Below are 11,059 nucleotides of genomic sequence, written 5' to 3'. Positions count from 1 at the left end.
AGTCGCGAATGTCTCTTCTGATAGACGGCAGAATAGTCACGATGGTTCACGACGCGCAAGGGCCCAAAAGACAAGCCCATGGGTGAGATCATACTCTGATTGGGTTATATAACGTATTTGGTAGTAAAAGACGCGATAACGATAGCCCGGAAACGTAACACCTCCCCTCCATAGCAGCTCTCGGAGCTCGCGGTTGTTTCAAAGGCCGTTAGATTCATAATCTCGTAATCAAGACTAAAGAGCGACAGCGAACGTATTCAATAAAGCGAAGAGAGTTGTGGGACGCTGGCATTCTCAGCAGGATACGCATACTGTGCTGCCGAGGGCTGGTCGCGTTCATTCCAATACTTGAGAAGCTTGCTTAGATGGCTCGGGTGAACCTGGCCGATGTCTTTGACTTTAACGTTCTTTTCGATGGGGTACATCTTCCCAAAACGGATCCGGGATTCAGGCCGAAGTCTTATTGAGGCATCAACGGGTATGATCTCTATGGGATGCTTAACCATACCGCCTTCGTACTCTCCAGGAAGATAGCATGTTGCCGGATCCGTTCCAGAAAGGTAAACGATTGCATGTTCCCAGGGGAAGCAGCCTTTCTTGAGGGTTCCGCGACCAGCATACGTGCCAATGGGGCTGGATTGAATCAGTCGAGATATCTGCATAATACTCAAACAAACCTTACCAAGCGTACACAAAACCATGGTTGTTTTGAAGCACCACGAATCGCCGGATATTGGTATGTACCTTTTCGTTGAAGCGCACGACGGTATACGCTTGGTCGGAGGCATGCGGATGTGAAGTCTCACCTGCAGTCTCGGAATACAGCATGGCAAAAACTCTGCCGAGCACGAAGAAACTTTCGGCCTCAGAGCCAGTTCTCATCCTGTAGCCTGATAGCCGTAAAATCAGTCAAGCGCCTAGACGTCTCATGATGTGCTTACTCGAGTCTAGAAGGTCGTACCATCCGGTTTGCGGCGTGCCTTGGATAGCGCCTGTCAACGAACGGAATTGCGGTGGAGCTGCATGATACACTTTAGTGACACCCGTTTAACTTGTTGGGTCACTGCGTCATACCTGGGTCAGGCATCTGTGCCATGTTTGAGGCATGGCTCTGCTGTGATCCCGAATCTTGCCTAGGACGCATTTCGGTTTGTTTGAGCCAGTGGTAAACCGGGTTGTCTATTTGGATCAATGGACGTTCGTTTGACTGGGAAACTAACTTGAAACGTGGCAGTACCTACTATACTCGTCATATGTAACATAGTAATAGTCCTGATATTGGTCGCTCCATATCCAGTTGTTGGTCGACATGTTGCACGATACTACCGGATACAACTGCTGGCGCTCAAAGGGCTTTCATACGACAGGGTTATACACTCCGTGCAGTTCGTGTTACTCACGTCAGTAGAGTCGGTCTACGCGTTGCGATTGTGTCGATTACGCTTTCCCCATTATCGGTGACTGAGCCCCAATTTATAGAGGTAGGAGCCGGGATCATGTCGCGCGATGCGGCTCTGCTGTCTTAACCAGACGACTTGAGAATGGTGTGGTGCGCGCCATGAGAAACTGATCGACCTCCACACTTACCTGCATATGCGCTTCATCTGCTCTTGCTTGCGTATCGAGCGTGTACGTGATGAGTATGCGAGTGTACTGCTAGCTTCCACATTAGACAGGTTCCGCGGTATGGAAATGAGAAACGCGGCAACCCAATCAAAAACGGTCTGTGTTATCCCGCACCCAGTAACCCGATAATATCAGCCGTGGCACTAACAGGCCGGATGGGTACATCGAGCTGCATTCTGATTTGCTTGTTCCATGGCAACCCACGGTACAAATGATGAGCGGCTGGACATCTTCAGCTCCTTTCCGTGCTCAAGCCTCCGAATGGCCGACACATGTCTTGCGTTGCCCCTTATGTAGCACGCAACGCCATATGGTGACCACGTACGCCTACCTTCGAACTTCGGTATGAGAACATAGCTGATGCTTTCGAAGGCATAAGCTGAGTGATCTAAGGGTTCTTTCTCAACAAGGAAACCCTCCCGCCACAGTTATGCAAGGGAACATTCCATATCAATAGCCATCCCCATAGCTTTCCTTACACATATGCAAGCTCATGAGTCGCTCATCGTAACGCTATGGAAACCTCACATCAAGCTACGTTTGGTGAACGACCGACTAGGCAATCCAACGCGCTAGCCTCTCTCATCCGCCAATACTTGGGAGAAATGTCGAACACACAAACTTTATTATCTTCTACCAGGAAGGAGCTGCTGATCCAACGAGAAAGGGTGAAGACAGCGGCTGGCGAGGTTCGTCAGAAACGGGTTAACGCTGGTAGTGCCGAAGCCAGATTCATGAACCATGTACGGGAATTCGTCAACAATCAACGCGAACAGCTCCCGTCTACTCTCCTCGAAGCATATGATAAGGTTAGAGAAGCACGCGATGGTCTTGGGGAAGCAGAGGCGGACTATCTACAGGACGAGGAGGATCTTACTGGTGCAGAATGGATGTTTATGAACCATGAGAATCGATTTTACCAATTCGATATCAACAGGGTCCTGTCGAGTCCACAGCTCAACAACCCTGCTTTTCCTCAAGGACAAACATCCGAAACTGTGTCAAAACGGCCAATTCATGATCTACCACCTTGCCCGGTGGGATCATTGTCTCCAAGTCAAGTGTCGAAACTACCGCCTCCCCCACCTCCTCCACATGTTTGGACGTCGTCTTTGCCTCTTATGCCTCATGTCAGCATGAGCGCATCTTTGCTGGCGCTAATAGGCCGAAAACATCCAGCCATCGAAGAGTTAAAGACCTTAAGAAGGGAGTTCGGTAAGCTGCCACAAAGGGAAAGTTACGATTTCGAATGGGCTGGTGAAAATGAAGCGTTTCTTGCTGAAGAAGACAAAATTCGTGAAGATCAAGTAACGGCCTCTACGAGCGACAACAGAAATGTCTTACTTGGCATCTTCAACCCAGAAACGAAAGCACAGGAAACCAAAATGGAAGAGCTGGTTTTAGCGTTGAATGAGTCAATCCCGACCAGGCGATATTCGGATTCCACGCACCTCTTCAGCTCTGAATCGAGTCTCTCGGCCCCTATGAGGAGAACACAGACCGAGAAGGCAACTCCGTTCAATCGTTGTAGTCCTGCTGTAGGAAACAAGATACGAGAATGGTCTCTGACGCACCTCAAGCAAAGTGCCGTTCAAAAACGCCTGTATTTGAATGCGCTCGAAGACAACGGGATAGACAGCTCAGCTGAAGTTGATTGGAGAGTTCGAGCGACGCGCTTCTGGAGTAAAGACAGTCTCAGTGAGATCAGAGACAGCAGCGAGCTGTATTCAGCTTCCCTAAGTAAAGTTTCATACGAGCCTGGGTCTTGCGACGCCAGCTCCACACAGAGCATAACGTCTTCTCTCCTGATGCAACATCAACTGGAAGGTAACATACAACCTCCGAAATTGGCGACCGTGGACTCGAGACCTCCGGAGTCTCATGGAATACCACGACAAGATTGTGAAGATACTCCAACTATAGCGCCTCTGTCACCTACACTACCACCAAGCGATCACATCACGAAACGAATGAAGGCTAGAGATGAAGATCAAATAATGAGTTCAATCAAGAACGGCTTGAATGAGCGACAGCACGTACTCAGGGGCGGTGTCTTATCGGATATGGGCATACATCAGCCAAAATGTACTTGTCTTACCATTGGAGATATGTCACCACGGAAAGATAGTGTCCAAAGTACCCATCAAACTGGCTGCGATATGGCAACCGAGCATAATGGTCAAAACAAGACATCTTTCTCTGCACAAGAGCACGACGACGCTGCATCGATGACGGAAGTCATGATGATGGACAGGCACTTTGACCGGACGCATCAAAGCAGATCAGTCGACCTACACCCATCGCTTCCCCCCAGTTCTCACTACGGCAAGATTGTTTGTAACAAACCAAACCTCGACATCACTGCGCACTCCGATTCACCAAGTCCTTGCGCACCACTCACACCGCTGCCCGCTACAGCCATCAAAGGTGCTCTGAACCCGACAGCAGATCAAATTACGCCTAATCTTCGGCCCACCTCTCAAGCCCGTAGAAATACGATGACTTGGTTCCGGAGTCTGTTTTCCTACTCTAAGAACAAGCGGAGTAAGAGCTCTCCTTCTATCGGGGAATACCATCCAACCACACATGTGTGAAAGCGCCTAGTGGTGTAGTAAGTCTGCTCGCTTCTGTGACAAGACGTCATCCGTATGATCTCTCGGCCAGTCTTCCCGCGTTCGTTGTTGACCCATGTCATGTATCATTGTTTCGATAGTGTATTACTTAACAAATTACAGCGGTAATGCTACGTTTTTCATCTTCGCGCCGCACCATCGGAAAGACCTTCCGATTCCTAGGATCTCCTTGTCGGGTAGTGGTTGGTTCATGTATATTAGCGTCGAGTAGCTCAATGCATCTGTCAGCTCATCAGCGTGGGACGCCATTCGATCCGAGACCACCTGAAACTCCGACTTGAGCATGTTGATAAGCGGGTGAGAAAGGCGGTCGGACAAACGCTCCACTATTGGCAAGCGTCGTGCGGGCTTGCACTCAGCCTGCGTCTTGACCACTCTGTCGGGCGGAACTTGATATGTCCCACGCGGTTGGTGATCAGCAGGGCGTCTGCTTACAGGTTCGTGACCTCTCCTGATTAGAAGTCAGCATATCGGAGCCCGAAGAATGAACGGCTGTCATTCTTTCGGCCCGATAGAATGACAAGTGCCGGTGGTACAGGCCCGGCGGGTACATCACAGCCGGTATCGATGATGGGTAGCCGCGCGGTATGCTCAATATGGGAGGAGTTTGCTAAAGCTCACGAACACTGTCTTGATGAGTATCGTATTTAAGATGAGCTCTGAAGATGATGTCCGAATGGCATTGGTGGCAAAAAATGGTCGATGGCACGATTTTGCATTCGCATTTGTCACTCCCCCACTTCACTGCTCGCTGAACAGAGACAGAAGAAGACGACAAAGTATCGCTGTTTTGCTTTTTTATGCACGACACCATCGGTGGGTACCAACGGTCCGCTGCGACCCCACTTGACCCACCATGACTGCAAGAGCGTGCCTAGCTCCCGTCTCACACGCCGCTCTAACGATTCCCCAAAGGCTAAGATCAAAGCAATGCATGCGCCTTACAAGGCTGGAGGTGCAGTCTGCCCCACTCATACCATAAATCTGTCCATATGATAGAGCTGGAGACCAGAGACGATCCAACAGCAGGGAACCGATGTGTGACTTACATCCTGCAGCATACGTAAGCCCATTACTGTCCTGCCCGTTGTCATTCTACCAATTGTTGCCCTACAACCCCGCTCAAGAAAGGATAACCATGTGCCTTTATGCCTTGTTTTTCCATTTGAAGGTGCGTCCCTTCGTGACGACAAACCACAGGCAAGCCTGAGGGCAAGGTACTTGCTTATTCTCATCCGATTGGCGGCACAGCATGGGCGGACGACTTGTTCCACGAAAAACAACCTTGAGAGTGAGGCACCTCTTCAATAAGGTGATTTGGGTCATACATGTGTTTTTCCGGTCGGTTATTGGATGTCATTTAGTGGCGATAAGTCCGAATGGATAGACCAATGAGCTGTACGCTGTCTTCCACATCGGTGAGCGAATCCGATACGGCTGAAGGAACGGCTGAATGCATCTCAAGCCTGATTGCCAATAGTGAAGTGACCGAGATTGAGAATGCGGTAGCCAACAGTTAGATGAAAATCGCGAAAGAGATAGACATAATAAGGTGACGAGGATAAATGGGTGATTTCCAGATTGAGAAAATGGTCTGAGCGCGGTCGAAAGGCGCGCGGCTCTGCCATTGGCCATTCATTGGTGGACGAATATGAGAGGGAGCTATACTAATGCATATATGACTCATGACTAGATACACTTGCAGGAGGCTTGCAGGACATATGCACATCAACAAAGTCATGCGTAGAGGTCCAGGCCATGGCTACGGATACCCATGTTGTGGCTAGAGAACCGTTCTCAGATACAAACATTCTGGGATGATCTGAATCCACGTTGGCTCGGCCACAAGCCATGTAAACTAGGTAAGCAGTATCGGCGGCCAGCAGCATTAACAAGTAACTCGGCAATGATATGATACAGAACATATTGTGTACTGCAACAAGCCAAAATATCATGACTATGTTGCAGGTGGCTTTGAGCTTTTCGAAACAGGTTCTACCAAGTAGCTCTCTGAATATCAAATTCTAGTTTTTTTAGATTATGCTGGCTCGTTCCGTCATACCCAGGCCGTAGTCAGTCTTCGTCATAAAGGCCTGATAGTAGTTCATGCTGCTTCAGCTTGATAGACTCCGATCTATGCTGATGTTGCAAACTCGGTGTAAATTCTACATTAGAGAAAGTGGATGACTGATGCACTAGCCACGCTTCGTTGTTTGGCCAGCCGTGTGTATCACGGCATTCAGGAGGACATGCTCCATGGTACCCAAGAGCTTGTGGGTTCTGATAGCTTCCTTCAAACTCGACTGATCCTTGATTGTACGAACTGTCGTGACCAAGACTGTCATGCGGCCATGCTTTGAGTACTGATGAAGCTTCGTGAAATGGCTCTCCCATGTGTTCCGCAATGTTTCTGTGAAGCGTGTATATCTCCCGTGGTGAAATCCGAAGCTGGTGCAATATCCAGCGGTTTACTCTGTCAGGTGTGCTTTCGAAGTTTACGAGATAGTCACTAAGGATGCTACGAGTCTCGTTGCTCTCGCCAAGCAAGAGCAAAGGATTGCCTTCCTCGAGCCCCGGGTTGACGGGGTAGTTTTCCATAAAATCTGGTAGTGCGTCAGGTATGTCGATGTAATTACTCCTAGAGAATGCTGATTCATCGTCAGGTCGTTCCTGAAGCATGGCACCAGTCCCGGACAAACTCAGGGTATCAGTGATCCAAATACCGATGAAATTGAGTGTGCCTGTCGAATGATTGAATGATGTCCGCTCATCTGCAAAACCGCTGCTGCGAGGTCTCGGTATGTCGGTGGATCCTAAAGACACGGTCCTTCTATGTGAACCACCGGACACCCCATGCTTTCGTGCGCCTGGTATGAGCTGTGCAGCATGCTTTGGCAGTTGGCCAATACCAACATTCTCCCCGATCAGAGCTCCATGCAGGTGCTCAGTGTCTCCAAAAGCAGCATCTTCGTTGTCAGCAGAGGCCACCGACGAAGCCTCATATTCGATTTCAGATGGTTCCTTTGGCTTAGTCACCGGTGCTGTATTGAGTCGGAAGAAATGATCGAAGGTTCCCTCTAATTTGGCATAATTTTCGACTAGCTGATGCTCTTTGGACCCTAACATGATCTCAAATGGTTCGTATTCTGATTCGACAGGCCCGATCTCATCCCTTGCCGCCTGTGATGCTTCGAAAAGATGGAGCATTGTACGGTCGTCCGATGAAAGGCTTCCATTGACTCTTTCGCGCATGCAGTTGATGAGCATCATGTCGCATTTGGAAACTTGTTCTCTTAGTCTGTGTAGCTCCTTCCGCCTCTCCTGAACAGCAAGTCGCATTCTTATCACCTCATCTTGCTGTAGGACGAACTCTGAGAGTTCATCTATGAAGCTAGTGTACAGTCGAAGGGCCGCTGCGTTCAAATATTCATCCTGTTCAATAGCCTTGTTGAAGAGTGTAGGAGGCCGGGGCGCATCCGTTGGGGGCGGTGGTGGAGGAGGAGGCGGTGGCGGTGGAGGTGCGAGTGACGGTAGGATTGATGGATAGATCTGACTACCTTTTGGCTTCAATGAGCTCTCATGGTAAACTTCCTGTGCCACATGGCGGTCGCGCAATGCCGAATCAACAGGCACCACGTCTTCGCCGTGGTTTTCTTTTTCCATGGGCCCGCATGCTTCATCAAAGCGCACTTTCTTCAGTATTCCCTTCCTAAGTGCGCAAAGTGGACATGAAATTAGAGGTTCTGGCGCGGGCCTTATTGGTGTATCATCGCGAGCGGGGTCAGCTTCATCATCACGAAGTGCATCAATGCTCGCTTCACGGGCAGAGCACTTTTGATCAGAGCGCTTGATCAGGACATGTGGCTCTCCAGGACGTGTTGACTGACCCTTCCGATGTTAGCCCGGTACCCTTCTTCTATGATTCACTGGTATACCGTGGTGACATCTACAACATCGTGACGAGCCGACATGCCAATTGTGCGGTCAGCGCGTCGTTGAGAGCTTTCGCGGAACGTAGCATATACGAATTGATCCGCTTGGCGACACTGCCAGGAATGATTTGTGTTATACCTTGTGCGATCCAAGTAGTGAAGCAGTAAAGCATGGTCAAGACATGGTCAACTAAGAGTTGTAGTAGAACTGGTTTCACGAGGGTTAAGCGAAGACACGGCCGGGGCTCCCGCTGTAGCTCGCCCCACCTGGGCATCGTCCTCTCCCGAGGTCTACATAGCGCTCTAGCCGCGCACTGGCGACTCCCGACTTTCATATGAAGTCAGTCACAAGCTTGAGTCTGCAGAGACGCCACATCGAGATGAGGCATCTCTTCCGGCGACGAGGCTCTTCCTCTTTTCCGACATGCCCCGCACTGGCATAAGACATACTCCAACCCTTCTCTGCTACTTTCCGCTCACCAGGTCGCGAACATGTAGCTATGCCGAGCTACGGACCTTGGACATGGTCAGCACCACATAACCGTCACTACTCATATTATCTGGCAGACGATGGTGTTACAGTGTTAGATACTGTTTGGTCGGGCCCTGTGACGGGTCCTGCTACCCCGCAACCGCCTGCGACAGCGCAAAGTTACGAGAATACTGCGAGGTCAGTACAACACTATGCATACAAAAGAAGGGTTCTCAATCGAACGACAGAACACCACGCACAGGAGTCAACGTACCGGTGCCATTCATACCGCAGCATCCTCAACAGAGCTCCGGCTCGTCTTCACATATAAACGCAGCAACATACCCATCTCGGTCGAATGATCAGAGATCATCGAGCAGACAACTGCATCGATCCACGGGGTCTGGTCATGACACGAGAACGGGTGAGGTAGACAACTATCCACAACAGCAATATGGTTATGGGACGGGGATAGGTAGCTCGAGGGATGGGGCAGAAGGAGGAACAAATTATACGACAGAACCATACGGTGTACCAAGCCCTCAGTCATATCCTTCTGCTCATGCCTCGATCACAACTGCTTCAGGAGGTTCACCATACCTACAACAGAATTATCAAGCTCAGACTAGCTACCCTTTCACGCCTTCTTCGCCAAGACAATCACATCAAACGACACCAAGTGGGGCGACAGGACATTTTTCGCAGTATCCAGGGCCACGTCGATCAGTCACTTCTCTTCCCGTCGACGTACAATCTACTATACAAAGCAAAGATCGAAGATACATCCAGACGAATCTCAACGAAAGCTCCAATCACGAGCAGCTTGACACAAGTAAACTACGTCATACATTCATAAATCAACATATGCTTACGTGTGCTAGGGTATCGGCGAGTTGCGCAGCCGTCGCGTGCGGCGTTCTTTGTCAGTGGCCGGGTAAGTACAACTCACTGACTGACGCAACCATGCTGTTAACGGAGCGCTCTTAGGTCTTCAAGATGCTTTGGACAGAGCCTGCCGGCCAGGTCAATCCTGGCAAGACTCGGAACTCAACACACTTCAGTACCGTACAATATGGAGAGACAGCTTTTAGTGAGATACGCCGATTCGTTGTCGTTCGCAACAAGGGTGACTTCAGTCAGTGCATGTACGTTGACCTTACAAGATGTCTTGTGTTACATCAGTCTGACGATCTCATTAGCCCAATCCAAACTTATAGAGGTCGCGGCGCTGCAAAACCGGGTCTTAGAATGAGTGATCACGGCGTCATTCATACTACGATAATCGCACCCAACTTGCTTCCAGGTGAGGCACTAACGAAATACTCAATCCAAGTACAATCGACCGAAGGTGAATACCTTGAGCCGGAAAGCCGTGTCAACTACGGTAAGGCATACGCTGTTGAGCACAATGTTAAAGTTCTCGACGTGGGAATGGTGGTAGAAGGCCATCGTTATCTAATCAAGGAATACTTTGATGCTGCGATGCAGGCAGAATGACGGAACCGAGAGTCTTGCACTATACGCAAACTTCACGACTCTTCCCTATGTCACTCGGGTTTTCCTATGCTATCTTACTTGGTAGGGCTGCACCATACGCAGGCCTCCAAGATCATTGTCTGTTCTTCGATTTATCCAATCTGTTCATTCAAGTTCACACATCCATACACAGCCGTCTCTTTCTTTATTAGTAGTTCTTCTGCACTCGCGATTTTCTTTCGGGTAGTTGCTTCTATTGTTGCATCATAAGAAAGTTATTTCCCGCAGGTTCGTACTGGCATAGCGTTCTACAGTCGTTCACTCCGTGGTCTACATGTTATATGATAAGAAGACTTTTGCCATGCTTTTTGTCATGTCACTTATTCTTTGCGAAGTTGATCGGACAATGGATATGTTCCCAATCTTGACTTGATTGAGTCAGCCAGCAGCTCTTACAACTTCCTCTGCTATCGGTTCAGCTCCTCTCGCGATGCTCAACCGAATTTACCGTTTCTATTACACTATGACACTACGATGACGTAGGGAAGCACTACCGTTCATCCAAGAGCTTGGGCTAGCATCTTATCTGTGGAAGCTCCGCTCGCGGTGAGGTAGTGTTGACGAAGAACAAAGAAATGTGGCTGGAGTATTTGTTGACGACTGAACAAGTTGGGTTCAAGTATACTGCATCAGTCCACAGTGCAATAGGAGTCATTCGTTCTGCTTGGACGTACAGATTTGCCACAGCGAGTGCCACTAGAATACGGTCTTCATTTGGTACAACATTTACAATCTTTTTGTATTATTCGCGTCAAGTCCTTCTGTTCTTCATCCGCGTCAATCGTAAATTGACGCGAGCTACTCCTTGTCCCTCAAGCTTCGTCGGTGAGTTGGCGAATGATGCTCCTCAAAGTCTCTCT

At 49.4% G+C, this 11,059-nt stretch overlaps 4 protein-coding genes across 4 annotated transcripts; 2 read left to right on the top strand and 2 right to left on the bottom strand.

Moving 5' to 3' along the window:
* Window positions 1-257: 257 nt before the first annotated feature.
* On the bottom strand, window positions 258-1,311 carry GT037_008986 (uncharacterized protein; the record flags this gene model as incomplete). Its single annotated transcript, XM_038934033.1, has 5 exons — window positions 258-633; window positions 683-890; window positions 942-1,019; window positions 1,075-1,179; window positions 1,242-1,311. The coding sequence occupies 5 exons, from the start codon at window positions 1,309-1,311 to the stop codon at window positions 258-260; spliced, it is 837 nt and encodes a 278-aa protein (XP_038783378.1).
* A 920-nt stretch (window positions 1,312-2,231) lies between these two features.
* On the top strand, window positions 2,232-4,220 carry GT037_008985 (uncharacterized protein; the record flags this gene model as incomplete). The annotated part of the gene is made up of 1 exon (XM_038934032.1): window positions 2,232-4,220. The coding sequence occupies one exon, from the start codon at window positions 2,232-2,234 to the stop codon at window positions 4,218-4,220; it is 1,989 nt and encodes a 662-aa protein (XP_038783377.1).
* A 2,112-nt stretch (window positions 4,221-6,332) lies between these two features.
* GT037_008984 (uncharacterized protein) lies at window positions 6,333-8,230 on the bottom strand (the record flags this gene model as incomplete). The annotated part of the gene is made up of 2 exons (XM_038934031.1): window positions 6,333-8,147; window positions 8,195-8,230. The coding sequence occupies 2 exons, from the start codon at window positions 8,228-8,230 to the stop codon at window positions 6,333-6,335; spliced, it is 1,851 nt and encodes a 616-aa protein (XP_038783376.1).
* A 1,429-nt stretch (window positions 8,231-9,659) lies between these two features.
* GT037_008983 (uncharacterized protein) lies at window positions 9,660-10,160 on the top strand (the record flags this gene model as incomplete). Its single annotated transcript, XM_038934030.1, has 2 exons — window positions 9,660-9,808; window positions 9,863-10,160. 2 exons carry the CDS (start codon window positions 9,660-9,662, stop codon window positions 10,158-10,160), a joined length of 447 nt encoding a protein of 148 aa, XP_038783375.1.
* Between the last annotated feature and the right edge of the window lie 899 nt (window positions 10,161-11,059).

Source organism: Alternaria burnsii (genome assembly GCF_013036055.1).
Source record: "Alternaria burnsii strain CBS107.38 chromosome Unknown 697, whole genome shotgun sequence".
Lineage (NCBI taxonomy): Eukaryota > Fungi > Ascomycota > Dothideomycetes > Pleosporales > Pleosporaceae > Alternaria > Alternaria burnsii.
Note: the sequence above shows the minus strand (reverse complement) of the source record. Positions and strands in the feature narration are given on the sequence as shown.